At 49.1% G+C, this 26,008-nt stretch overlaps 11 protein-coding genes and 1 non-coding gene across 12 annotated transcripts; 7 read left to right on the top strand and 5 right to left on the bottom strand.

The window, feature by feature from the left end:
• The first annotated feature begins 219 nt into the window (after positions 1 to 219).
• Positions 220 to 1,244, top strand: FVEG_13746 (hypothetical protein). The gene is made up of 2 exons (XM_018903104.1): positions 220 to 707; positions 754 to 1,244. The coding sequence occupies exons 1-2, from the start codon at positions 279 to 281 to the stop codon at positions 1,084 to 1,086; spliced, it is 762 nt and encodes a 253-aa protein (XP_018761989.1). The 5' UTR covers positions 220 to 278; the 3' UTR covers positions 1,087 to 1,244.
• Positions 1,245 to 1,285: 41 nt separating this feature from the next.
• FVEG_13745 (hypothetical protein) lies at positions 1,286 to 3,119 on the bottom strand (the record flags this gene model as incomplete). Its single annotated transcript, XM_018903103.1, has 5 exons — positions 1,286 to 1,662; positions 1,714 to 1,981; positions 2,039 to 2,381; positions 2,446 to 2,708; positions 2,762 to 3,119. 5 exons carry the CDS (start codon positions 3,117 to 3,119, stop codon positions 1,317 to 1,319), a joined length of 1,578 nt encoding a protein of 525 aa, XP_018761988.1. The 3' UTR covers positions 1,286 to 1,316.
• Positions 3,120 to 3,622: 503 nt separating this feature from the next.
• FVEG_13743 (hypothetical protein) lies at positions 3,623 to 6,019 on the bottom strand. Its single transcript, XM_018903102.1, has 2 exons — positions 5,716 to 6,019; positions 3,623 to 5,665 (listed from the first exon to the last, which is right to left on the bottom strand). Exon 2 carries the CDS (start codon positions 5,488 to 5,490, stop codon positions 3,856 to 3,858), a length of 1,635 nt encoding a protein of 544 aa, XP_018761987.1. The 5' UTR covers positions 5,491 to 5,665; positions 5,716 to 6,019; the 3' UTR covers positions 3,623 to 3,855.
• A 2,826-nt stretch (positions 6,020 to 8,845) lies between these two features.
• FVEG_17595 (hypothetical protein) lies at positions 8,846 to 10,533 on the top strand (the record flags this gene model as incomplete). The annotated part of the gene is made up of 3 exons (XM_018906833.1): positions 8,846 to 9,060; positions 9,106 to 9,522; positions 9,570 to 10,533. 3 exons carry the CDS (start codon positions 8,846 to 8,848, stop codon positions 10,531 to 10,533), a joined length of 1,596 nt encoding a protein of 531 aa, XP_018761986.1.
• Positions 10,534 to 10,810: 277 nt separating this feature from the next.
• Positions 10,811 to 12,169, top strand: FVEG_13742 (hypothetical protein). Its single transcript, XM_018903101.1, has 3 exons — positions 10,811 to 10,983; positions 11,030 to 11,775; positions 11,826 to 12,169. Exons 1-3 carry the CDS (start codon positions 10,816 to 10,818, stop codon positions 12,076 to 12,078), a joined length of 1,167 nt encoding a protein of 388 aa, XP_018761985.1. The 5' UTR covers positions 10,811 to 10,815; the 3' UTR covers positions 12,079 to 12,169.
• A 305-nt stretch (positions 12,170 to 12,474) lies between these two features.
• Positions 12,475 to 12,560, top strand: FVEG_17594. The gene has a single exon. It is a non-coding gene; the product is annotated as a tRNA-Gln (tRNA).
• A 273-nt stretch (positions 12,561 to 12,833) lies between these two features.
• On the top strand, positions 12,834 to 14,994 carry FVEG_13741 (hypothetical protein). Its single transcript, XM_018903100.1, has 3 exons — positions 12,834 to 13,004; positions 13,233 to 13,511; positions 13,560 to 14,994. The coding sequence occupies exons 1-3, from the start codon at positions 12,889 to 12,891 to the stop codon at positions 14,860 to 14,862; spliced, it is 1,698 nt and encodes a 565-aa protein (XP_018761984.1). The 5' UTR covers positions 12,834 to 12,888; the 3' UTR covers positions 14,863 to 14,994.
• Positions 14,995 to 15,784: 790 nt separating this feature from the next.
• Positions 15,785 to 17,414, bottom strand: FVEG_13740 (hypothetical protein). Its single transcript, XM_018903099.1, has one exon. It carries the CDS (start codon positions 17,152 to 17,154, stop codon positions 15,994 to 15,996), a length of 1,161 nt encoding a protein of 386 aa, XP_018761983.1. The 5' UTR covers positions 17,155 to 17,414; the 3' UTR covers positions 15,785 to 15,993.
• Positions 17,415 to 17,962: 548 nt separating this feature from the next.
• On the top strand, positions 17,963 to 20,827 carry FVEG_13739 (hypothetical protein). The gene has a single exon (XM_018903098.1). It carries the CDS (start codon positions 19,008 to 19,010, stop codon positions 20,661 to 20,663), a length of 1,656 nt encoding a protein of 551 aa, XP_018761982.1. The 5' UTR covers positions 17,963 to 19,007; the 3' UTR covers positions 20,664 to 20,827.
• An 86-nt stretch (positions 20,828 to 20,913) lies between these two features.
• On the bottom strand, positions 20,914 to 22,255 carry FVEG_13738 (hypothetical protein; the record flags this gene model as incomplete). The annotated part of the gene is made up of 3 exons (XM_018903097.1): positions 20,914 to 21,297; positions 21,350 to 21,640; positions 21,692 to 22,255. 3 exons carry the CDS (start codon positions 22,253 to 22,255, stop codon positions 21,091 to 21,093), a joined length of 1,062 nt encoding a protein of 353 aa, XP_018761981.1. The 3' UTR covers positions 20,914 to 21,090.
• A 373-nt stretch (positions 22,256 to 22,628) lies between these two features.
• FVEG_13737 (hypothetical protein) lies at positions 22,629 to 24,614 on the top strand. The gene is made up of 4 exons (XM_018903096.1): positions 22,629 to 22,843; positions 22,890 to 23,417; positions 23,467 to 23,637; positions 23,684 to 24,614. Exons 1-4 carry the CDS (start codon positions 22,784 to 22,786, stop codon positions 24,518 to 24,520), a joined length of 1,596 nt encoding a protein of 531 aa, XP_018761980.1. The 5' UTR covers positions 22,629 to 22,783; the 3' UTR covers positions 24,521 to 24,614.
• Positions 24,581 to 25,732, bottom strand: FVEG_13736 (hypothetical protein). Its single transcript, XM_018903095.1, has one exon. It carries the CDS (start codon positions 25,700 to 25,702, stop codon positions 24,635 to 24,637), a length of 1,068 nt encoding a protein of 355 aa, XP_018761979.1. The 5' UTR covers positions 25,703 to 25,732; the 3' UTR covers positions 24,581 to 24,634.
• Positions 25,733 to 26,008: the final 276 nt, after the last annotated feature.

Raw genomic sequence — 26,008 nt, 5'->3', positions numbered from 1 at the left:
GAAACAGGGGTCGGAACTCTAAATCGAATGTTGACCCATTGAAGGATTCGCAGCCGCAGAACCTCACCTCACTTCCCCTGAACCATCAGTCAAGCTTTTCTTTGCATGGAGATGGTTACAGGGATGCATTACGAGGGATCCACGTGGACTGCTTAATCAGCTGTTTTCTGCAGAGCCTGCATCATGATATTGTGGCTAATTATAAGAAGTGTGCTCGGTCCCTCTTATGATATGAAACAGCCAGCCACATCAGCCCAGAGCCGCAGGTCACACTGAAGATGAGCGACAAACCAGTTCTACTGTTCATCCACGGAGCATGGCATCCCCCAAAATGCTACGACGCCATAAAATCAGCCCTCACTAACCTCAACTACCAATGCATCATCCCCAAGCTCCCCTCCGTAGGCCCTGAAAGTCACGGCGTAACATGGGAAGCAGACAAAGTCAAGATCATCGAGACAGCAGAACCTTTCTTCTCCGAAGGTCGCGAAGTTGTTCTCATCGCTCATTCCTACGGCGGCATTCCCGCAACTGCCGCGACTGAAGGCCAAGGCACGCAAGATCGTGCGAAGCGCGGCTTGAAGGGTGGATTCCACTCGATCATTTTCTTAGCTGCGTTTGCTGTCCCGGTCAAGGGCTGGGATCTCATTACGACGTTTGGTGGGGCTTATCCGCCGTGGTTACAGGCTGGCGAGAAGTACACAAAGGTAAGCAAGATCAAAGAGTTTACATCATGATACTAATAACTTGTAGAATCAAATTACTAAAATGGGGGAGGGAGCGAGGGAGAGTGTGTACAGTGGATACAGGGAAGAAGCGATAGATAAAGCTTTGGAGTCTACGGAGCCGCATTCCCAGGATGCGTTTGAGACGAGTCTGGATTTCATCGCCTCGGATATCACTATTCCGAAGACATACATCATTTGCGAAAATGATCAGTTGATTTTATTGCCTCTTCAGGAAAAACTTGTGGAATCAACGCCTGGGATGAGGTCTGCAAGGCTGGCAGCAGGTCATAGTCCGTTCGTGGAGAAGACGGAGGAGACAGCAGAACTGATTGTGGACATTGTTGAGGGTCGTGCGTAAATAGATTAGACTGAATGAGTCATTGAATAGAAGCGAGACTATCGGTCCTAATTGACGATGCCTGAGCTCGTCCTCGCAGGGCTGCAGTGTGTGTCATATCGGCCAACATCCGTGCGGCTCCGCAGACTAACCCGCGGTCCCGCATCAAGCTTCCGCAGCCACGATTCGTGAACCTTGACCTTTCCAGGAGAAACAATACTCCTAGTTCATCTTGCAGCAGCTCGCGTCGTTTAATTATGACCCGTTGCAGCTCCCCAAATCCAAGCCGCCCAGCTTCCCAACACATACACAAACAGCGCCACGAAACAGACCTTGCTAATCATTCTCGCTTTCTTGCCACTAGGCCCTTGACTCTCTGACTTTCGCTCGTTAATTAGGTCTCCACGTAATATTCTTTGCTTTCGTGAGAATTGCAGGATTCGTAGGTCAGGAGCCCAGAAAGTGCCGAGCAGCATTGCTAAAGATATAACGGTAGAGGCGGTGGCGAGGAATACGTAGACAATGGTGACTCTGTCGTAAGAACCGCCGTCGGCGTCTTGGATGACCCCAGTGATGATACGAATGATGATGTTGGTACTGATTCTGGTGTCAGTTCTCATGACTCCGTAAGGAAGTGGATTGACTCACGCGTTATTCATTGTCACCTTGGCAGCATACGCAGTACCAAAAACATCTTGATGCCACATACTAGTTCGGATACCCTCGATAATCGTCACAGGGCCGAATGTCTTGAAGATGGCGTAAAAGGCATAGGAAGCCGCCGCGCCGCTGGTTGTACTGCTCCAGTTGATGAGGCCCATCGATAGCAGCATGCCAGTGCCACAGATAGCCATTTGCGTTACACGGTGGCCGTAAGTGTCGATGACTGCTCCGATCAATGGACTAAGGAAAAAGCCTGCATATCTTAATTAGTCCCTCACCTCTGCGTGGATGACTGAAGTGTATGGCTTACCAGCATATTGCGACAACGAAGCATACCAACCAGCCGCCACAGCATCCACTCCAAAACGATGCTCAGCGAGTTCAGTAGCATTTTGAGAATAGATATTGGAGCAACTGGTCTGAACCATCGAGAAAAGCATGATGGTCCAGAAGACCCACGGCAATTGGATGATCTTGTTAAGGTCAAACGTCTTGTTCTTCTCGACCAACGGCTCACCAGTTGCGGGATCAGGAGGGGGGCGAAAGCGCTTATGTGCGATCTTAGTGAAGACGAAGAAGACGAGGGTGCATAGGTTTGTGAAGAATGCAACGCATGCGCCGATCCAGAAGACCCAAGCGAAGTTTCCGGTATTCTAAGGAAGCAAGGAAGCAAATCAGTTACCATATTTATCTGTTGGAGTATTGGAGATCTCTTACCTTAGAAATGACGTTGGCCGTAGAGCTTCCAACAAAGCCCCCAATCCTTGCAATACCGATTTGGAGACCTATAGTCGTACCAAAGCCTCCACCAGGTGCAAACCATCCCGCGAATACTCTGTAGTACGCGATCTGGGTAGCAATGTCACCTAGCGCAGCGGTGACTTTACCAAATATCATGAGCGGGAAGGACCTGCATGTCGCTGCACCCGCGATGACAAGAGCCCCCGCCGTCATGATTAAGTTTCCATAGAGCATGGCACCTACATAAATCAACAAATGATACCAAAGTGAATAAGAGATCAACAGAACCTACCAGCACCGCCGATGCGGTCCGTCAGAATGCCAGAGGCCATCATCAATACCGTGACCAAGAACTCTTCGCTAGCTTCAAGAAGAGCGAATTGGGTGTTGTTGATGTCCAACTCCTTCTTGATGGTGCTTTTAAGTGACGATGTCAAGCGAGCAGACCAAGAAGCGCCAAAGCTGATTAGACAGATGAGCAGGACGGAACCAAGTCTCCAAGTCATTGGTACAATGGGTCGGTCATCTCCAGTCTGAGAAATTGTATCAGAAACAGCATCCTCAGCCTTGGCGTTCTCGAGAGCTGGATCAGGGGCGATTTCTGTCAAAGCTGAAGAAGCTTCATGCTTCGTAGGATTTTGATCGCTCATGATAATCAGTGGGTGGAGAAGAGCTTAATACCAGGAAACATGAGTGTTGTGAAGGGCCTACCTGAGAAGCGACAATCCCATCCTTATATGGCCACAAATACCCTTATCTTCATGCATTGCCGCTATCATGGCACCGTTCCACCGGCCTTGATTTCCAAGGTTTCCAAGCTAGAAGCACTAAGTTTTAAGCTTCTTTCTCAGCCTCCCTTGGCAAGCTAACAACATTTTTAGGCGTCACTGGTGTGTGTTGCGATAGGGCGATAAAGTTGACAGCTGGATCCGTTGCGCGAATTTATACGCGCTAAGCGATCAAGGTTCAACTAGTCTTATGCTTCTTCAACATCGGATGGATCATCTGATAAGAAACATCTTATCCGATGGATCTGATAAGTATTTCTATGAATTCGGCAAGGGTTTGTGTGCTTTTAGTCGTCTTGGCGAAGAGGAGTGTACGAGAAGAAGTCGGGTTCATAGCAGCCTACTCTAAATAGCGCACGTGGCTTCCATGATCTAGAACATTTCTCTATTCTCAATCTGCTACCTCGCTTATAATTTAGATAACCATCTATCCTAGTACACATTGTGTAACATCGATCAATACCAGCACCTTCCATTACGTACAGTTTGTTGCAGTAGTCCTCCTCCTCAAATACAGACGCGCTGAGGATGATCCACATACCCCGCCCCCTCTATATCGTTACACCGATGACGACAATAAAAATAAAATAAATAGGACTCAATCAAATCTTACAGATCTTACAGACTTTCTCCGTCTTGACTGTCCAGGCGGATCAGGCACCGGGTACGGCGGGACAGGTGCCCGAGCAGGTTCTTCATCCTCTTCATCCTCCGTCTGGACATATGCAAACCGTCCTGGTCTGACTTTCTGTTGGTCTCCCTCCACAATCTTTCTCTCCGGTGGTCGAGCATCACTCCTCTGGACAAGCCTCCTCTTATCCTGCGAAGCCACACTCTGTGTTGAGCTGACTCTTGTACGTGCAGGGCGTCGGAACTCTCCGTAAGTCTCATCCTCGTCATCTGGTTCAGGGAGTCTGGTCAGACCCTGTCTAGTGCGACCTTGGTTAGACGGTTGTGCATCTTGAGGTGGTCTGATGACGGATGGGAGGGTCTGGCGACGACGTGGTGTTGCGCGACTTAGGGTTGGTGATGAGGGTACGTGTACTGAGGAACCTGAGGCGACTGACGGCTGACCTCTGAGGACCAAAGGCTGCGGCCTTCTTTCATGGCTCTCGCGTAGTCGTTGCGGTGCCGGCTCGTCTTCCCATCCACCCTGAAGCTCAAGATACTCCAGTATAGTATCTAGCTTTGATCGTATCTCCTGTGCGTCCTGTTGACTAACCAATGCCATCTCTCCATCATGTTCCCTTACCCTGCCCTGAAGCAGGTCCATCATTGTCTGCCTTGACGATAACCCCAATGAGTCTTGGTATTCTGGTCGTTGTCTATCTTCAAGTAGCCGGTAAATTATGCTTGTGAGCTGACGAGACCTTTCTCTCTCTATGTTTAGGGATCTTGTGTCATCGCTAGTATACTGACTTGCGACTGATGGACTTCTTCGTGGGCGGCCTTGGATCCTGCCTGGGTCTGATTGTATCTCGGCTTGGTATACCTGGCGTTGGAGGTTTCTGAGCTCAGCCATGATGTCTTGCATGGTTATGCCATCCTCTGGCGAGGCTGTCTCTCTGGTAGGGACAGATGGTCGTCTTCGTCGAGGTCTCTGGTGTGCCGCATCCCTTCGAAGGCTACTCAGGGTTGGCTCGGTCTGTGGCTTGGGTTGTCGCAAGATCCTCGGTCGTACTGGGGCTCTTTTCGGCTCCGGTGTTGGATACTCAGGGTATGGTGGGATTTCCTCTTCATACCCGTAAGAGTCGGCGGGGGCGAAGCCTGGGTCAGAGTATCCTGAAGGCGGGACATCGTAACCAGGTGGAGAAAAGTACTGGGGATCCCTAACACTTGCTCGTGGGGTAGAGAAATATCCTCCGCCTCCGGGATATGTATAAGGATTGGGATAGCCAGCCGGCGGCGGTAGGTTTGGCGATGGATAATAAGAAGGGTTCGCGTTTGGTGGATATGCACCTGGCGGCGGCGGGCGATATGTGTTGGGATCGACGCCGTAGCGCATCGCCTGCCTCATTACCGGATCGCCTGACTCTTGCGAAGAGAAGTCGTTGGTATGTGTTCGATAATGCGCAGGCTGTTTATGCCGAAGTTTATGTCCACGATTTGATGTTTTGGGTTGCTTGGCTTCTTTCTTACTCGGTGACGCGCTCTTAGCTTCCTCCTCGTCATGTGGACTCTCCTCTGGGGGATGACCCTCTGCGTCATCTGATGGCGGGGGTGTCGACACCATGGTGACTAGACCAATCACGGCAAAGCTAAGTCGGGATGAGAAAGAGATCGAGTAGATTTGTGATGATAATTAAGAATCGTTGGAGATTGAGTAATAAATTGAGGATCCGCGAGCTTATCTTGATCTGGGCCGAGAATCCACAAGTTAAAACCTGATGAGGCTCTGCTTAGGTTGCCTCTTTTTCATTAGGTCGCAAACGACTGACGTGGACGAAGAATGCCTTACCAAGGGAAATGCATCTGCTGTTAGGCTATTCACTCCCGCTGTCAACAATGTATCTTTATTGCCCGTGTTGCGTTCCGCTGCAGAAGTACTTCGTTGGCCAACACATTCTCCAACAATATCATTGGTGGCGTGATATTGTTCGTTGGACACTAAAACCGGAAACGGGCGGGTTGGTTGCAACCGAAATGCGAGCGTGATCATGTGCATGACTTGTTCAGGTTACATACAGTGAGGGATAAAGTCTGCCGATGCCTGGGGTTGACTAAGAAGCCTTGAAGTGCTTTATGCTACTTTTCGATGAACGGGAGAATAAGCCGACTGCCCTAGAGACAAAAAGAGACGACAGGTTCTTAAAGAACTGCTGGAAATAAGTAAACATGTTCGGTAAAAGACTGCCGTGAACTCCGGATTGAGGCCATCAGGATGTCGAAATGGGCAGATGCTGACCACCTTTTCTGCACGTCGTACATGTATCGCCAATCGCGCGGCCCCATCCACTGCATGTGCATGTACCGTTCTGCGGCCAGACCAATTCGACTGGCCGAGTCAGAGCGGACTTGATGTTGTTCGGCACACAGAGATAAGAGGAGTAACATTAATCCCTTCCCGATGGAACTATTGATAGGTTCATTTCTGTGAAGTACAGTATCTGTCCCACCAGCGAGTGAACTCCATACCCCAAAAACGCCATCATTTGTCATCTGAGAAGGTCCGAGCATATTTTCAAAGAACTGATCCCCACGCGCAAGCTTCCTGCTGTCAGCTCGTTGCTGTGAGATTTGAGTAATCATTCTTATCGCCATTGTCATCATTACCAACCAGATCGACCCGAAACATCAGATTTTGGAAGTTATACAGCTTCTCTTGCTCGAATCTATCTTTGAATTTGATCTTCTCCATTTAGGATCCGTTGTCAGGGCAGTCGACATGAGTACCGCTATATGATCCGATTACATGCTTTCAGCCCATTAGAAGAGTATTTTGCGGCATAAGTTATCACGCTTGATATAAGAAGCACAAGTGAGGTTGCTTCGACCCTCCGAGTCTCAAGAAAGTCGCGGAAGCCGCTTGTTTGATCCGCAAAAGACCAGGTAGGTCTGAAGGAGTCGCCGAAATTGTAACGATCTCTTTGCATTTTGGATATTTAGGAAGTTTCGACAGGATCGAGTCTCCAGTAACATGGCTCATAAGTGCTGCTATGGGATGGAAGAGATACTCCTTGAGCACTACGGTATACTGTTAAGGCTAGATCGGCCTTTGGCAATGCCGCTGACTTGATGCATAGTAGTGTACCAGGGTCGATCTAAGTACGAATTAGTTTGGCTCGGCACTCATGCATAGCAAAGAGCTGGATCCTAGATATTACTTACGCCATGTTCCCTGGCTTTCTCTAACCGCTAAACTACTTGACTGAATGCCTTATCTGTTTTGGTCCCTATGAAAGTCAGCCAGTCCATAACATAAGCCGTTGGTCCACTCACCAAACTCTGCTCCAGACGGGAACATTAAGTTGAGTGTTTGAGTCCTATCTTTTAGTGCATTATGCATTGTAATCGATATTGTAAATTTGTACAAACAGACCTCCTTGGCTCAAAGAGTGGAGTGGTAGAGGAACCAGGATTCTGAGCCGTAATCTTGATGATATCGCCAATAAGTCCACATAATCCTGAAGTTTGCGACAGAGCCACTCCAAGCCGGCGGCCTGCAAATGAATAGCGAGTCCTCATAGTTGAAATACATCGTCGACTCACTCTCCTGTCAGAACCGAGTTTCCACCAGTAAGCTCAAATCATAGACTCTTGTTCGCTTTTTATACTTCTGCTCAAAGCCTCTACACTTTCATGGCTCTCCTTCGACCCTTCCACGTTTTCTTTGACCCTGAATGGCTACAATTACAAATGATTAGCCTGAGAATCATTTTTTGCTGGTGGAGTTTGTGTTTCAGTGGCTCCTCCGGTAACTTTCCCTTCAACTGTCGTACCATTCGATGTCTCTGGGTCCCTGAAGTACCTGAGCTTGACGTAGCAGACGTCCCCGCAGGGTTTTTCAAAGTGCCCTCTTGAGTAGGAGGAGAAAGAGCGATTGGTCGAGGCGACAGTTTGTTTCTAAGCCGGAAACCTGGGGTCGTGGCTTTTGCAGTACTACTGGGCCTCTTATCGATTTTCCCATCTATACAAGAGGCAGCAGCTCGGCAATATAGTGTCCCAATGTGCTTCATCCATTTGACCCTTGCACCATATGCTCGGATCAGTATAGCAAAGGGTTCATGATAGCTACCTGATTAAAAATACCTCACAATCAGCAACGTCCGACACTCGAAGACTCTCCTGCACCTACACAGCTGTCGTAGTATATGCATCTTCTCGCCGGGTCTGCCCTTGAACTTAAGGTCAGGTTTTCTTGTCCCGAACCCATAGCAATGGTTGCTAGTTATATTTCCGTTTTCTGGATAGTTGATGGCGCGTTGATGAAGTAGCTAAACTAAACTATAAAACTTGTCAATTCAGGTGTTACATATTAACCACTTATGTTACCTGGTATACAAAATCACCATGGAACTCAGTCTGCTAACACACGGCAATGTGATATCTCTAGCACAAGCTACTCAAGGTACCTGTTGGAAAGGTGGTATGGCCGATACTATCACAGGAAGTCACTCTCACACTTTCCGCAGAACTGTACATTCAACCTAGCCTCAGGCAGGTTTCATCTCTAGCTGACGAGTGACCATACTCCCTTTGAAACGCGCTGTTGGTCGGTCAGCAATTAGGATGGTGATACGGCGTATTTTCACGAATGAGCCTGGCAGCGTAAGCTTCATACCACGCCACAGCCAAAATTCACAATAAGCTGAAGTAACCGGCGATTATTTGTATCACAACTCAAAAACGATTGGTCAATCGAAACTCTTAAAACTCGAGATGCCGTACAACCGTCTCTTCTCCTCATTTTCGGGACCCGTTTCTTAGTCTAAATTCTCACTCATCTGGACGATATACCCTCTCTTGGTTGATGCTGAGTGAGATTACCCCAGCAGAAGGATCTACACAAAGATGTATAAATCGAGCAGTTCCGTGGCTTCTGGCCCAGCCTTGGCAAGTCTTGTCCTTGCCAGGTACAGTTGTTCAACATGCGGACCTTTCATACACCTCTTACTATTATTGAGACGCTGGCTAAGTCGCGTGGGGATGCTGCGGCAGTCAGATATCTGTTACCTGGTTCTTCTACGGAATACAAGACGATCACATATGCTGAGTACTTTAATGATGTTGAGAATGCGGCAAAGTCATGGTTATCTGTGTTATCTCATGCAGGTATTGCTAAGGGTGCCGTAATCGGAATCTGGTAAGTCCATGTTATACGTAGTGACGCCTATCTGACATCTTGCAGGATGAGGGGATGGTCATACCAGGATCTTCTACACTATCTGTCACTCCAAAGAGCTGGCTACATTCCGCAACTCTTCTCACTTCGCATGACGAACCCAGTGGTTGTTTACGAACTTCTGCATAAGAGCAACGCTGCAGCATTGATCTATGACTCAAGCTGTGACTCTTTAGTGAAGGACTGCCCGGTTCCTACATTTACCAGCGAAAGAAATATGGGGAAAACTGCGCCTCAGGATCGTGAGCTTGAAAAGGTGACCACTGCTTCGAACGGCGATCAAGTCTCAGTCATCTTTCATACTTCGGGCTCAACTTCAGGAATCCCAAAACTTGTTCCAACTACTGTGAGATGGATGGACTGCTTGATTCGAAAGAACAAACCATATACACGCACCGGACCGCAGCCTGTGTACTGCCTCATGTTAGTTTCTTCGCAGCTCCTCATGTTACAAAACTGATTCGTTACAGGGGTTCTCATGCCCATGTAGGCAACACCATCAACCTTACAGAAGCACTGGCAAACTCAGGCTGTTTGATCGTACCAAATAGTATTCCCTATCCAACTTCTGAGCTGCAGAGCATGATTACACATGGTGGATTGACGGCTTTTTACATCTTCCCGGTCCTTCTCTCTGTCTTCATCCGGGAAGCACGCACCAACGGCGTTTTGCTCGAGCAACTTCAGAGTTTACATCACATCTTCCACGCTGGGCAAGTTTTGGAGCCGTCGGATCAGGCTTGGGCTCATCGACAAGGGATCAAGCTTGTTGATACCTACGGTTCCACCGAGATTGGACTATCGATGCGAGCATCTGCTACTTCCCAATACCTCACTCCATTTCCAGAGTCGGGTTGTGAGTTCATCCCTCTTGGCGGAAACTCATCTTCATCAGATCAACTTCTTGAACTCGTCATACCCGCTGATGCAGATGACTGTCCTCATCCGTCACTCAGGGATAAGACTGATGGCAAATTTCATACTGGTGACCTCTTCCAACGAGTCGCCGACAATCAGTACTTATACAAGGGACGAGTCGACGATAGAATCAAGATGCAGATGTCTCTAATATGCGACGCAGGGTCGCTTGAGGCAGAAGCAATGCAAGTCTGCCAGGCTGATCTAATCTCTGCTACATCTGTCATTGGATATGGCCGCCCCAGTCCAGCAATTATTGTCGAGCCCAAGAGTGACGGTATATTAAAGTCGGGCGATGATAGTTTGACAAAGTTCAAGGAAGAAATCATGCGCAGGATATCGCCTTTTCACGAGCGTAAGTACCTCCACGAGCGAATTGATGATCCACGCCTGGTCTTTGTTGTACCCCAAGGAGCATTGCCAAGAACAGCAAAAGGGAATATCATGAGGAAGGCGGTGGAAAACATGTTCTTTGATGAACTAGAGAAACACTTTAGGGTCATTTCACCCGAGTAACGCCTCCGCGTTAAACGTCGCGGAATCGCGGACAACGGGATTGGAGGAGGCGGCACAAGAGTCAGAAACTATTCTCAATTACTGGACAGACATAAATAGAATGACCCGTGCATACATATGACGACCTTTGTCTCACTGCATATCATTTATGCAAGGATCGTTGTTGTAAGACGTACGTCATTGACTCAGCCGAGTGGTGATTCATAGCTTTTCAAGCCACTATATGAGAAGAACAGAACAGCATGAAATCGATAGTTTCGTCCTCTTTCATTTACATCTCAAATGAAAGCTTTTAATCTCGCTGCAGGAAAAAGAATATCTACAGGGTTATTATACCGCAGCTACAGGTCATCTTCAGCAAGAATCGCGTTTGCTCATCCAAGCCAAGACAACATCCTCTTTAGAAGAGTCCAGATCAGCACCATGTCTTCCATCGTAGACAGCGTCAAGGTATTCTCTCACAATCCTTACCTACGATCAGTAATTAACTTTTCAGAACACCATCGCCGAGAACTTTGGTGGTCCAGCCGAGAAACTCGCAACCCATCAATTCGCCCTCTCCGAAACCCCCGACCTCACCAACAAAGTCGCCGTCGTAACAGGGGGCAGCGAGGGTATCGGCTACGGCGTAACACACACTCTCCTCTCTCACAACATAAGCAAGCTCTTCATCCTCTCCATCTCCGAAGACGTCGTCAACGGCGCCAAGAAATCCGTCGCCGAAGAACTCGGCCAAGAGAAAGCTGATCGTACAGAGTGGATCCAGTGCGATTTGAGCGACTGGGCTGAAGTGAAGAAAGCAGCTGAGCAGATCAAGAAATCTACTGATCGCTTGGATATTCTCGTTAATAATGCAGGAAGGGGAATTATGACGTATCAGCTTTCGAAGTATGGTGTTGATCAGCACATGGCTGTGAACCATTTTGGTCATGTTCTTTTGACTTCTTATTTGCTTGAGCTTTTGAAGAAGACTGCTGATGAGCATGGGACTGTGAGGATTGTCAATCTTGCTTCCAATGCGCATCAGGGTGCGCCTAGTGACGTCAAGTTTGAGAGTCTGGATGAGTTGAACCAGGATCTTGGGCCGAACCCCCAGTATGGACGATCTAAGCTGGCTGCTATTTTGTACAGCCGATATTTGGACCGTCATCTCACCAAGGCTGGTAATGCCAAGATCTTGGTGAATGCTACACATCCTGGATTCGTCAGCACACGACAGAGCGTTGAGCACATTCATGAAGCGTGAGTACATCCATTCTGTCACTCTTTCCACACTGACTGACATGTACTAGCTATCCTCTTGCCGGCTACGCCATGTCAACTGGCATGGAACCTTTCAAGAAGGATCAATTCCAGGGCGCCACAAGTTCGGTATTCGCTGCGACCATCACTGACAAGTCGGGGCAGTATATCTGTCCTCCTGCTGTGCCGGAGTCGGGTAATGAACTTTCGCAGAATGAGCAACTTGGGGAGCAGTTGATGGAGTTGACGAGGAAGGTCATCAGCGACAAGTTTGAGAGCTTTGATGATCGGAAGTTTTATTAGACCTTTACCATAAGTGGTGCAAAGCATTAAATAAGCATAAAAATACATTGTCGCATATTGCTTGGTTGTCGGAGAATGACGCATTGACAACATGACTTGCGCGTTATAAAAATTGACCGTGAGCACGATCTTACCAATTCACTTGACCAGAGTCGACATCCATGCAACTGACTTCCTTGTGAGTACGTTAAAAATAGCACAAGCAGAAGTCCAATATTTCCATTTTATCACGTCGGCCTCAGTACACGCGTGCGCTATTGAATCTGAGTTGATGTAGTTCAGATCCATCTGTCTGTTCCGTACCCTAGAGTGATTTTGTCTATGAAACTTTACTTTAGGCGCGTGCCATCTAGATATCTATGAATAGTCGGCGAAATGATCATCGATCTGAAGCACGGTCCTATAGTCTAGTGGTCATGACGTTGGATTTTGATCACCCTCAAAGTCTTCCAAAGACCCCGGTTCGAACCCGGGTAGGACCTCATTTTTTTTTCTTTTCTCTCTTCCCCCTCATGAATCAAGCCACTCATCACTTTTTTGCCCCAAACTCTCCCTCTCCCAATGACGCGTCGTCAACCCCGTCACATCATCAAGGGTCCATCCAACCCCAGCTTTTCGCTGTCAGCAAGTGGATACCCACCCGCACCAACCAGACAAAGTCCCATCAACGCCATTCTCATAACAGCCTAGTCTCACGTCACCAGACTCAGAATTCCCGCCCCCCTTCTCCGCATCTTTTTCATTGGCTCGCCCATCATCTTCTCTTCACAAACAATATCACGATATTCTTTGGCCGATGGTATCGACAAGATGGTTCTCGGCATGGGCTGGCATAAGCCTGACAACTTTGCCGGTTCGTCGAGTTGGGCTATCACGATTGGCCTGTTTGTTGCGTCGGGGGGGTTGTTGTTTGGCTATGATCTGGGGTGAGTTTAAATGTCTCGTTGGGTTTTACTTTTTGGTCTGCGGCGCGGTCAGTCCATCGCCTTGAGCCTGCATATGACGGTGCTATTCTGCGCTCTCTTGCGTTCTGTCGCCTGATGAATGTTATGATACGCGTTGAGTTATGTTGTTGCGATATAGTCTCAAGGGTCTCTCCTTATTGACATTGATCGGCAACGCTTTGGCCCTGACTAACCTCATCTCACTCATAGCGTCATCAACGGCATCCTCGCCATGTCCGTCTTCAAAGACCATTTCAGCACCAACCAATCCTGCAAAGACGACGAAGGCCACATTGATCTCTGTCCCTCAGATTCATCTCTCATCGTCGCCATTCTCAGCGGTGGAGCCGTCATCGGCGCTCTTGTCGCAGCTCCATCTGGTGACAGCATCGGGCGACGGAAGACGTTGCTCGCGGCTGTCACTACATTTTGTGTCGGAGCCATCTTTCAAATATGCGCTCGAGCAACACCAATGTTATTAGTCGGGAGGTATGTTATTTATCTGTGATACGTTGTGATTTATGCTGATGGCCAAAGGTTACTTGCTGGCGTTGCAGTCGGAGCTATTTCCGTTCTCGTCCCTCTTTATCAGTCCGAGACTGCGCCGAAATGGATACGCGGGACCATCATATGCATGTATCAGTTCTCCATCACGGTGGGGATATTAACCGCGACTACTATCAACGTTGGCACATCCAATATCGACAGCGACGCCGCATATCGGATCCCTCTCGGCCTCCAACTTGTCCCCGGCCTCATCCTCGCCTCTGGTATTCTTTATCTCCCGGAGACTCCCCGGTTTCTCGTCAAGAAAGGACGGTTAGTAGAGGCGGGAATGTCCTTGAGCCGTTTTCGCAGATTGGATATGACGCATCCTGCTCTGGTGGACGAGCTTCAAGAGATTATCGCAAATCATCAATATGAACTAACCCTCGGCCACGATACATACAAAGCTCTCTTCGCGAGAAACTCCTCCCTTGGCCGTCGAACCATGACTGGCTGTGGGCTACAGATGCTGCAGCAACTGACCGGCATCAACTTCGTTATGTACTACGGAACCACTTTCTTCAGCAACGCCGGGGTCAACAAGCCCTTCCTCACCAACCTAGCCATGATCATCATCAACTGCGTTTGCACAGTACCCGGTCTCATCGTCATCGAATCATGGGGAAGACGGAAGCTCCTAATGGCTGGCGCTCTCGGCATGGGTGTTTCTCAGATGCTGATAGCAGCAGTATACTCAGCTACGGAAGATAAGATGGAAAACACTCACGGAGGGGCCGCTAACATGGTTCTTGTCGTCTTTTGTGCCCTCAACGTGTTTTTCTACGCATCGTCCTGGGGACCTGTTGCTTGGGTCGTGACTTCAGAGATCTTCCCACTTAAAGTGCGCGCAAAGGCCATGTCGGTGTCAACAACAGCGAACTGGCTCTTGAACTTTGGAGTAGCATACGCACCACCGTATATTCTCGGCAGAGGCGCAAACGCATTCGGGCTCAAGATCTTCTTCATCTGGGGATCATGCTGTCTCCTTTCCATTGCTTTTGTGTGGTTGATGGTATACGAAACTAGCAAGATGACACTAGAGCAGATTGATGAAATGTACGAAAGAGTAAGACATGCATGGGAGAGCCCAGGCTTTAACCCTACATGGAGTTTTCAACAAATGCAGAATGCGGGATGGGACGCGAATGCGCAGCCAGAGCAACAAGCTGGCGATGCACATTCAGCATCGAACGCCAACTCGACAGACGACGAGGGTCATGAAACGGCGACAATAAGGCCGGATAATTCGCATGGATCGACGGCTCCTATGGCGAATTTGGATTTTAGTTATTAATTAATCTGTGTTTACATTCCTTGGAACCGAATGCAGTCACGATATGAAACCGCCGTTGGCCAAGCTGTGCCAATGCAACAAGAACTCGACCGAATTCTTGGATGCTTACAACAATACAGCATGATATGGAACTAGGCAGAATCCTTCACATGTCTAACAACAAGGGCTTGGTGAACAATCACACCTTGCATGCCAGCTGACGTCTCACAAGAAGCCCCTTGGGAACAATGCCCAGCCAAAAACGTCTGCATAAACCTCCGTCTAACTACGGAGCGTTCCTCGGAACAATGGGTCATCGTCTTCTGGCAATCACTCGTAGCTTTCTAGATGCATCGGGACGTTTACGTATCTCACCATTCGATTTCCATCAAAACGAAACCATATCAAGTTTTCCAGACTCCACCACTGCCCAAATCTACCCGGATCTCACACATTAAGACATGTAGGATAGACTATCATAAAGTCTAACGCCGAGCCCGAAGCGCGAGCTTACCATATTCTGAGACAGTGGCCCCCAGCCGCATTCCAGTCCAGTCTCTTCCAGAACAATCGTACCGTTGGCTAATCAACATTCCGACGGCCGCAACCGTCACTGACGTTCTAATTCGGCAGATGAACGATGTGACTGAAACCTGAGCGATGATCTTCCGATTCTTGGCATTCCATGATGTTTGTGGCTTGGCGACGTCGGGAGCCAGAACGGGGTATCAGCTCATGGGCTGGTTCTAGATGGGGCTTGCCGGGCCGGGTGGTGACATTGAACACCATCCTGTAGGGCTGGATGTTGGGGTCTGGTCCATCTGGTGAGTGGCATCATCGTAGCCATGGACTGTTCGAGATGCGGATAGAAGAGACTGCATTCTTCAGTTTAGGCATGGCTTACGGTTTGTGTAAGTGCGATTCAGCTGAATATCTCGCAAAGAACTTCTAGAACAGGTGCTGGACAAGATACGTGAATTGACTTGGTGAGTTGGCATTACTCACGATAGGGTATACCTCGCGCCGCTATCTAAGCTGGAAACATCGATACAAACTCGTAACCATAACAGACCATTCATTCTCCATAGCAACATAAATCAAATTACCCAAGAACGTTATACCATCTAGATTACCTAAAGAAAACTCCGTAGCTCATCTTCCCTTTGCCTTCAATCCCGTCATCGACGCCGAACTCCTAATAGAACTTGCGGGCGTATTCGAAAACACAGGCCGAAATCCTTCTAACTTCTGCCGACGATCAAACTCCTTAAGAAACGTGTACACACTACCCAGCGGCATATACTCCAATAAAGGCCGTAATTCGCTGGGAAACATTTCTGCGCCGTGATCTTTAATATCCTCGTTGACACGATTTAGGCGCAGAATCTGCATCCAAGACACAATACCATCACCGACCATGAACGTCGGAAATTGCGCCTGGGCGATATCATCGAGGATCCAGGTATTCCGAAAATACGGCCTGTTCAAGAAGCCTGAGATGGCTTTGTAGCTGGGTACTTCCGTTGGGTCCGTGATCCCCTCAGGAATGTCACTGAGATGAGCTACGGGCCCCATCCACTGCAGAATAGGCGCGTAGTTCGCTGGGTTCGCCTCACGATCACCTGGTTCTCCGAAATTGGCTGGCATGCACTTATCCCACGCCCGTATAATCTCAATCGCAAGATCAGACGTCGCATCCTTGGGTCCCAGCCATCCAACGACTAACTTGGCCTCGCGGTACGCACGAGCCATATGTGCACGTCGCTCAGCCTCTTCTTTTCTATCGCGACGGTTGATGCATAATAGATCAATCCAGATTCGTAGTGGAGGCTTGTCGCATCTCGCGGAGCCCGGGTCAACTAGCTTTCGGAGGAATGAACGTAGCCATCCGGGGGGTTTCTTTGTCGGCGACGGTGGTGGGGAGGGTTCTGGTTGTTGCTGTTGGTGATTGCTGATTGTCCTTTCTGTCTCAAGATCAACCCTCGAGGAGGAGGCGTTGTTGATAACGGATTGGGCACGGGGTCCAAGGAAGACTTCGCGGGTGTACCGGATCGCTTCGGCCAGGTCGGACGGTATAGCTACTCTTTGGCCATTAAGTAAAATGGGCTCTGTTTTTGTAATGTCACCGTAGAGAGCGGAAAGACCAATGAAGTCAGGCGCATCGCATAGTTTCTCGTGCACAAGGCGACATACAATTCGGTCGTTGATGTCGTTATTCGGCGAGGGCTGCAGCTCCAGTATCCTCACTTCACGCGCCGCCAGATCTAGCGGCCGGTAGTGAATCGAGGACAAACCGTCTGACGGCGGTGCCATTAGTCACTGCTGTCTTAGCGATCGACTGTGTGTGGGCTGCGTAATGTATGTTGGTTGGAGCCTTGTCTCTCTCATGCAGGATATCATGCAAGGAGGGGGGGCAAGTGTCCAGTTGATACAGTATGATGAGGGTTACAGTCAAGAAGGGAGGGGCTTAGAAAGTGGGAGAAACAAGGTACTTGTTTTAATCGACATTCACCAACTGGTTCGTGCGTTTTTTCTACGGAGTAGTAGTGGAAACAATAAAACCTGTCAAGACCCTGGAATGTGGCCCTCGAGAGGATAATGTTCCCACTCTGTACTGCCGGGTTTGGACATGTCAGGAATGAGGAAGATCACGGCAAGGATTTGCACAAGCTAACAAACAGGCAATCAATCCCACTTCCGTTGTCGCAGCTGATAACATGACCTGAAGTGATTAGTCTTCAATCCTCCCAAGCCCATCCCGAACGCCACTGATCTCGATCTTTCAAGTCTAACCATATAGACTTTAGAGCCTGGCCTGTTGCAAAGGAGTAAAATGCTTGTCACCAACTCTAAGATTAAAACCGCTCACTGACATTGCGGAGGAGGTAGATTTGGGAGGCGTCCCGGCCCGGTTTCAATTCTTGGTCAGGACAGTGGGAAATGCTAATTTAGCGTCTGGTGATAATGATTGTTCCCTTGTCTAGTCTCAGTTTAGCGTGGGTGCTCTGTAGCTGAACGCGGAAGACGAATCTGATGTCATGATGGTGTGTTCAGTGTTGCTCGTAATGGGGAGTGCTGGCTTTACGCCTGAGACAACACCTTTGAGTTATCACATTTCTAAGAATTGATCCAGAAGGAATTGGCATATTTCCAGAACTTCTAGAATGTGCCACATTTTACACATATCTCCGACCTCAGTCCTCCCGCATTAATGTACGCGCTCTGTCTCACCGCCCCCAAGACGTAACCAGAACTGTCCCCCTTCCTAACACGGCAAGCGTTCTCTTTCTCCGATGCGCGTACGTGACGAACCCGCATTGTTTGGTAACAAAGTGGACCTGGATCTGTTCACGTGTAGACAGGAGAATGGCTTGTTGCTTGACAGTGTGGATCTGCTAACTACCGAGTCATGCCACGTTGGGTGCTAGCGCCGGGAATCGATGGCGCAAAGATTCCGCCGAACGGGTTATTTCCTATGGGATTTTAGAACAAGTGCACTTAAATCTGCATGCTGGATGCGACATTACGATGCAACGTGGACGAGCTGTCAAAAACACCTGATGTGATAATGCATTTCACTGCCGCGATATGATCCTCGCGCCTTCGCCTTCGCCTTCACTATTGAGACATGGAAGGGGAGTTGTCTCAGAGACTGGAATACTTCTAGAATACGGAGTTGTCTGTCAGGGCTGTTCACTGAGACATTTAACAAACCTGCATCAAAAAACCCCTTGGCCGAACTCCCTTGGTGTTGGGCCGTCGGCAGCGAAACCCACCACACCGTCACGACGATCTGCATAACAAACTTCTCGATCCAAGACACGTCCCCGATAATCAAGGAGGGGCCAAGTGGATCGTCACCACCAGTTCAACTCGTGCATCCCTGTTTTCTAGCTCTAGACCCCAGTTGATATGCCTCAAACAACCAGAAAGAATTGCAGAACCAACACGCATACTGCAAGACAAAATGATGATTCTTTCAATCATGTACTGATGTCCCTCGGTTTTACTAGCTGCGCTTTTTAATCCGCTGTCTCTGATCTGTGATGAAAATGAAGTTATAAAAGGAAGCTCGTGAACCGGCCTAGTAGGGATCCATCAGACGCTCAGACTCTCCTACCCTCGTAAACCATCAAGTCATACCTAATCTCCCCTTGTCGATCGAAATGTCTTTCCCCTTGTGTCTACCCTGGCCTCAGCGAGCCTACTGGGGCGAGTTTGACCTCGACGGGCTCAAGATAAAACCTAGAGACCGTGCCCTACACGATTCAAGTTCCACCACCGATATCCCCCCGTACTTCTGGGGCAAGGGTCTCCGGGGCCGTGGGCTCGGGAGACTCCTCACCCGAAGGACTGCCAAGCCCAGACATTCTGGGTACGCTGAAGCTAGAAGTCTGATCGGACGCGGTACTGTTGATGATCTCCAGCGACTCTCGTATCAAGCAAGCACTTTCGTTATTGAAGTATTTGAAGATATTGAAGATGCTTCTGGTGCTTCGTCAACTGAATCCTTGTCGTCAGGTCCCAGAGTAACTCACCTAAGACTCTCCCCTGAGCTAGAGGCATGGAAATCCTCCCAGCATGCGATCGGCAATGTCTTGCCGCCCAAAGGCGCTGGGTTGAGCCCTGTATCCCAAGAGATCCTCCACATCCTTGGCGCAGAGGATTGGCCTGAAGCTCTCAAGACGACGAACGCCCTGTTTGGATGCGGTATCGCTAGTCTTCTCATGGGTGCTGCTGATTCAACCACCATGTTCTCCAACTACGTAACCGACATGGCGTTCTATTACGAACACGGATACAACTACGTATTTCCCAACCTTGAGCCGCTGTTGGAGAAGGGTCTTAATGATCCTCATGCGCTACGAACCCCTGGCGGTCGAGAGCGTCGCGATGCAGTGGCCATTGGCAAGCGATACATCCAGGGCAAGATCGCCCTTGAGAAGAAGCACAAGGGCCATCTGCTGAACCGCTCTGCGCGTCTTGATCGACGAACTGCTCAGATCGTTTCACTGTCTGAGAGTAGTCTTCTTGGCATGGCGGCTGAGGCTACGGCACGAGGCTTTGACCCTGGCGCTGTCATGGCCGATCTTGTGTTTAGTTCACCAGGTACCGATGTCGTTGACGTTGGATGCGACCTTGTCAACTCAGAGGTCATGAACTCGTTCTTGAATGTCACTGATATCACGGATACTGGTGTTGTGAGTGAGGATGTTTTGAGGAGAATCTATGATGCGTATGCTGTTATGGGCGCGAGGATGCTCACTCAGCGTTGGCACGAACCTGTTGCGAGGATGTGTGCTGCGCTGTATACATGGCATATCCAGAACGATCGACATATGTTCTTCCGTCGTGCTTTGTTGGGTTGGTCGAAGGCAAGGAAGACGCCTGCTCAGCCTCAGAGTGAGGGCGATTTCGATGAGGTGTTCGACAAGCAATTCCGTCTGACTGGATTCTCTCGTCCTCTCGAGGCCAAGTACGCTTGCAACGGGGAAGACACCTGCGATCACGTCCACGACCATCTTGCGCGTTACCAAGAAGAGCCACTTCTCGAAGAGCTCTGGTGGTACCTCGTCACTGGCCCACTCGAGTATGTCCGGGGTGGCAAGGTTGACGAGGCTCGCGAATTGGAATTAGCCGAAGGGTCGAGGCTACGAATGGCCAAGCTTTTCGCTAAGGGTCGGGTATTGGAGATGGTCTGGTTGATTGCCCATGCGAACCATCACGCTTGGCAGGTCAACTACTTGTTTGAGGCTGCCATGTTTGGTAGCATTCTTGATGGCGGGAAATTGATTGGAAAGCTGGATAGAAAGGATCAATGATTATGGGCCATGATGCGATGATGATTGGATGATTTACGGACTGCGTTGTGTTTTCTAGAGTTGCTTGATTATGATATCTCTTATGTTTAGTACAGATTACGAATTGTTCTTCCATATTATTTCACTGAGCCTTCAATGGTAAAATATCTTTGTGATCATCCATGTTTTCAATGATCAAGTTCTATTGAGATAAACAAGTCTCTATGCAATGATGAAGAGAACCAGCAAATTACCGAAATGCATCACCCTTGCCCTCATCAAACAAATGTGACCTTGCATCTGCCGTCTGTCAACATGTCAACATGTCATGCCAAACCTTATCAGCAGCTAAAAATGGGCTGACACAATTTCCGGACCTTCTATTCCCAATTTCCCCCCACCTAACAAACGAGAACAACGCATCACCCAGTGTTGCATCACCTGAAGCCTAAGCCGCTGCAACCTTTAAAATGTCACTGTCACTCCCCTTGCTAGGCAGATATGCAGTCGCATCGGTGCTCGGACACCACGTCTCAGCGTCACCCAACCGGTCAGACGTGAGTCCGCTACTCCCGGGGTTCTTGAACCCACGTTCCTGTTGTCGCTGAAAAGAAATCTTCCGAAGACGCTCGGTCTCTGCGGGCGTTAGGTGAAGCTGCGAATCCTTGTTAGATCATCATCAGGGAAAGCTTGGCGATCGAACTTACATAGACTTCAATGCCGATGGCGTGGATGGCCAGCGCTAGCCAGAGGCCCATGGAGAAACCTAGCGACAGAGCGGATGCAATGTTCTCGGTACCCTCGCCTGACATGTCGCCTTGAACTGCAACCCAGGCATTTAGATCCTGGCAGGTAGGGTAGTTGGCGATCAAGGACTCGGTGTCGTCGTAGAAAGAAGCTACCTTGGCACATTGCATTGGAAGTCGGAAGCTCGGGTTCTTGGACATGGTCACCGCAGAGATGATCATGATAATCCGCACCGTGATGATTGAGCCAGCCTGCGCGTGTTAGACGATGTAGTGCACTGGTGAGGTTGACGGGAGACCTACGTAGAACCACGCGCGAAGCATCCATGCACGGTGCTGCTCCAGCTGCAGTGTCTTGATGTTCCAAATCGCCAGAAAGAGTGACCCCAGAAACATGATCGCCATGAGACCTACAGCAGCTCTAACCGAAAGTGAGCCACCAAAGGCAACCGGCGCAATAATAATAGCACCGACAGTCCCGATAACCGCGAGAACAACAACGATATATCCATTCATACGATGGAGCAGAAGCGCTTTATATCGGATAAAAGGAACGAATTGGAAAACGACAAGGAACGAAGCTGGGATGATGGTGTATAGATGCATTTTAATGCCGATTTTGTAAAGGTCCTTTCTGTTGTAAGACCAGCATTCGCCTGGGCCTGCGCCGTTACCAGTGCTGTTGGGGTTGCAGTAAATGCCGTTATAGTTGAGGAACATCATTCGCGCGAGGGCAAAGCCGAACATGGCGCCGGCGAAGATGAACCAGAGGATGAAGTTGTAGCCTTTGGAGAAGCCGATTGGGTTGTAGACCTTGCGGGCCTTGGCGACGAAGGTGTTGGCTGCGGGGCGTGTTGGAGCTGCCATCGCGTGAAGATAATTACACTTCGTCGAGTACAGTAGTATAGGCTATTGCAATGACTGGTTAGTTGAGTCCACTTTCTGGTTGAGAAATTGGCAAAGTTATATACAGACTTTTAAGTCATAAACTAGTAGCCCTATGTCTTGGCATTCATTATCATAACTGTCATACCCAATCCTCTGGCGCACAATAAATCTACAAATAGATAAACCGAACGGCAATCTCTCGCATTCACCTTGCCAAGTCCGCTTCAATCCAATCAGAGCGAATGCGAGACCCGTCGTAAACGAAAATGCATCGTTGGGGGTTGAGCGCTAAACTACATCGAGACTCAATCCGCGCTGGAAAAAAGTCAATGCCGTCATCAGCGACCCAAAGCGAAAGCGAAGCACTAAGCGAAGTATTCAGTTGAAGACAGAGTCCTGCGGCTTTTTGTTTTCGATTTGATCGGATGCCGTCTCTTTTATGTTTGCCCTGCGGATGTCAAAACGTAATCTGTGAGCTGACTGCATTTAGACAGCTGATATCCAAAAATGGTTGGTGTGCCGGGTAGATCCAAGGCATGCGTCACCTGTCGAAGGCGGAAGAAGGGTGTAAGTCTACCGGTTTCTCTAACGGTCACTACTGATTATTGCTTAGTGCGATAAGAAAGTACCCTTCTGCGGCCAGTGTCTTGCCCTAGGTATCCCATGCGAAGGATATGAGCGTCAGCAAATATGGCTCAACAGCGAAGGGTCCATGCAAAAGTCATACACTAAATCTCCCTCACGAAGTCCGTCCTCATCGCCTGCAAGCTCAACCGAAGGATCGGTGGTAATACTTCACGATTCACTTACAAGGACAGCCAGAGCTCAAAAGTTCACTGGCTTGTTTTGGTCGGATTATCTGTCCGGTGGAAGTGGTTACTCCCTGAAAGCCTCTGGGATAACGAGCACTAAGTGGATGAAGCTTTATGAGGCTCTAAGTGATGTTGAAGCTAGTCTTCAGTACGTCGCTATGGCGCTCAGCACCGCAACGCTTGGCGCCACCAACAACGATATACAGCTCATGGGCAAGAGTCAACAGGCATATGGATTAGCAATGCAACAGATGGCAACGTCATTTATATCTCCATCACGAAACAAGGATGGCATTCTCGCTGCTATTCAGCTCATGCGAGTATACGAGGTCAGATAACGCCATGAATTAGCCAGGAGAGATGCTCATTACCCAACAGCAATTATTCGGAACCGGCATTTCAGCTGCTCAAAAGAACTCGCCCGTGTCGCAGATCAAGGGTTTCAGAAAGCATATAGACGGCGAGACTGCTCTCATTTTAAGTCGTGGCCCTGAAGATTCCTGGTCCGCCATAGGAAAACAGCTTCTTGCAGATGGCCGCCTAACTCTGGTAAGTCTCACCTTCTCATATGCATCCACGTAAACTGACGATGGAGATCAACGCATACATCTCACGACGCAAGCGATCACCTTACAACAACGGCTGGAAACAATCACCACTATGGCGCTCAGTAACCAACTCCCCTCTCAATCAACTCATCGATATCTTGGTTGAAGTACCAGCGCTTCTAGAAGACCTGGACATCTTCCGAGAAACGCTAAGCGTCGAACTTTACAATTCGATTCTGGCTCGATGTCGCACCTGCGAGGTTGAGATGTTAGCCCTGGGCTTGAGCTTTGGAGAGGCGCTTACTACTTACGACTATACATATACGAGGGAGCCCTTACCGGTACCGAAGAATGATGATGATCTTGCGATTGTTTATCTGAGCTGCTACTACTGGATGACTTGCCTGTTTATATACTCGACATTGGGCTTCTGCGAACTCGAATCCATGGACATATTTGAAAGAGGGCCCATACTGAATTATCCGAGCCAACGGATTGCGATGTCTTATGCTTACAAGATTTCTCACGCCATACACCTGCTATTTGACCCGCCGGCTGGGACATACAGCTCAGCAGCCGCATTCTTCCTCCTTGGGACTGCTCTACGATATTTGATCATGATAGAGACCCATGGCGGAAATAATATTATTAGCAAGGAGAGGATGCTTCTGGTGAACATATTCACTCGACCATTCCTAGGGAGCTTTGTTGGGAGGTTTCTTCAGAACCTACAGGCGGATGACGGTATTGACTATGGCTATCCTCCGGACATCCTCTTAGGGATGAGGGGTATTGAGTATAGAGCAAGAGTCTGGTGGTGCGGATTGCTGCAGGCTGGATTGCCAGAGTTCACACTAGAGGATCCATGCTATCCGTCAAAATGACAATTTGTGTTACATGTGTTACTTTCTCAAACCATATACAAAGGAGCCTCCAAGCCATCATGGCAAACGAGCGTGTTGAACTATTCATCCAGTCATAAAGCATTGTTTCATCGCTTAGCAAATGTTCTTCTGGGCATTGCCAGTAATTCCCCAGTAAATGTTCTCGGCACAAGGCGACTCCCGAACAGTGTTACTGTTCACCTGAGCCTTGACGTAAATGCCACTATTGTTGGGGAACTCGCTTCGTGCTGCAACGCGGACCTCGCCTCCTTTGTTGATGACACCGTCTCTGATAGCAAAGTTATAACAGTTCTCAATAAGAATAGCGTTGTTGCCATTGTCAGCGAGATCAATGTTCTTGATCTCAGTGGCTCCGGACATGGAAACGCAGAAGATACCGCGACCGCCACCACGAGAGTAGACTTTATCGATAAAGACGTTGGTGGTTGTGTATTGGCCGTTGGCGAGTTGTCCGTTGTTGTTAGCGAAGCGAAGGGTAGCATACCCGGTGCCAGCTCCCGCATTGATACCCTCGACGTAACCGACCTTGACGTTTCGAGACTCTTGGATAAGGAGACCGCATTCGCCGACATCCTTGGCCTTGACGGACGTGATGGTAAGACCATCAATCTTGAAAGTCTCAACAGCGTGGCTCCCAGCACCGGTAACCACAATATTACCCATAGAAACACCATAGTTCCAGTTGGCATCGCGATCAAAACGGATACCGATTCCACCACTAAGATTCAACGTAATATCCCCCAACCCCAAGTTCCTCGTCCCCGAGAATCTCAGCCCAAAGTACGGATTACCCGTCATCTTAAGGTACGGAATCTTAACATCATTCTGGTTAATAGCCTCTATAGCACCACGACCAGATTTATTGCCGACGTTCATGGTACCGCAGACTTCAAACGTCTTGCCGCTGGTGATGCTGATGGTGTTGGCGCCGATACTGCCGGATGCTCGGACCGTGACGCGCTGGCCGCTGCTGATGCGGTCGAGTGCCGTTTGGATGGCGAGACGGTAGTCCGTGCCGGTGTAGACGTTTGCGCCGTTGACGGTGGCGGTGAAGGTGCCGGAGCCGGAGACCACGCCTTGTGGGGAGCCATCGCCGCAGGCTGCGGAGGCGGCGGTTATGAGGGCGAGACCCGCGGTTAGGACGGAGGAGAGATGCAACATCTTGAAGAGTCTGATGATCTTGGAGAGAGACTTACTATCTCTGAACCGATCCCTTGCTGCCTTTATATATCTAAAGAGACATCATAGCAGTGATAAACTATTCGTGCGCTTTTCCAGACGATGATCCCCCAAACCCGGGGATGATATCTAGATTCAACCATCGCACAAGGATGCACGTCTTGGCGTAGAGGGGTACGTGATGTTCCATGTCGATAGCGAGATGCCATTTCGGGTCACGCGGAAGTTTAACCTCCGCAGGGGACGCTGCGATGCATATTCTGGGGTATTCTCCCACCTATCACACAG

Source organism: Fusarium verticillioides, chromosome 10 (genome assembly GCF_000149555.1).
Source record: "Fusarium verticillioides 7600 chromosome 10, whole genome shotgun sequence".
NCBI lineage: Eukaryota > Fungi > Ascomycota > Sordariomycetes > Hypocreales > Nectriaceae > Fusarium > Fusarium verticillioides.
The sequence above is the reverse complement of the archived record's forward strand: the minus strand, read 5'-3'. Positions and strand labels throughout refer to the sequence as shown.

Bases quoted from the DNA above. Each gene is read 5' to 3' on its own strand.
- FVEG_13746 (XM_018903104.1), top strand. From the start codon at position 279: ATGAGCGACAAACCAGTTCTACTGTTCATCCACGGAGCATGGCATCCC. The intron at 708-753 runs GTAAGCAAGATC...AATAACTTGTAG, and splicing joins CTGGCGAGAAGTACACAAAG to AATCAAATTACTAAAATGGG.
- FVEG_13743 (XM_018903102.1), bottom strand. From the start codon at position 5,490: ATGGTGTCGACACCCCCGCCATCAGATGACGCAGAGGGTCATCCCCCA.
- FVEG_13742 (XM_018903101.1), top strand. From the start codon at position 10,816: ATGAAAGCTTTTAATCTCGCTGCAGGAAAAAGAATATCTACAGGGTTA. The intron at 10,984-11,029 runs GTATTCTCTCAC...TTAACTTTTCAG, and splicing joins CCATCGTAGACAGCGTCAAG to AACACCATCGCCGAGAACTT. The intron at 11,776-11,825 runs GTGAGTACATCC...GACATGTACTAG, and splicing joins GTTGAGCACATTCATGAAGC to CTATCCTCTTGCCGGCTACG.
- FVEG_13741 (XM_018903100.1), top strand. From the start codon at position 12,889: ATGGTTCTCGGCATGGGCTGGCATAAGCCTGACAACTTTGCCGGTTCG. The intron at 13,005-13,232 runs GTGAGTTTAAAT...TCTCACTCATAG, and splicing joins TTGTTTGGCTATGATCTGGG to CGTCATCAACGGCATCCTCG. The intron at 13,512-13,559 runs GTATGTTATTTA...TGATGGCCAAAG, and splicing joins CCAATGTTATTAGTCGGGAG to GTTACTTGCTGGCGTTGCAG.
- FVEG_13740 (XM_018903099.1), bottom strand. From the start codon at position 17,154: ATGGCACCGCCGTCAGACGGTTTGTCCTCGATTCACTACCGGCCGCTA.
- FVEG_13739 (XM_018903098.1), top strand. From the start codon at position 19,008: ATGTCTTTCCCCTTGTGTCTACCCTGGCCTCAGCGAGCCTACTGGGGC.
- FVEG_13737 (XM_018903096.1), top strand. From the start codon at position 22,784: ATGGTTGGTGTGCCGGGTAGATCCAAGGCATGCGTCACCTGTCGAAGG. The intron at 22,844-22,889 runs GTAAGTCTACCG...ATTATTGCTTAG, and splicing joins GTCGAAGGCGGAAGAAGGGT to TGCGATAAGAAAGTACCCTT. The intron at 23,418-23,466 runs GTCAGATAACGC...ATTACCCAACAG, and splicing joins AGCTCATGCGAGTATACGAG to CAATTATTCGGAACCGGCAT.
- FVEG_13736 (XM_018903095.1), bottom strand. From the start codon at position 25,702: ATGTTGCATCTCTCCTCCGTCCTAACCGCGGGTCTCGCCCTCATAACC.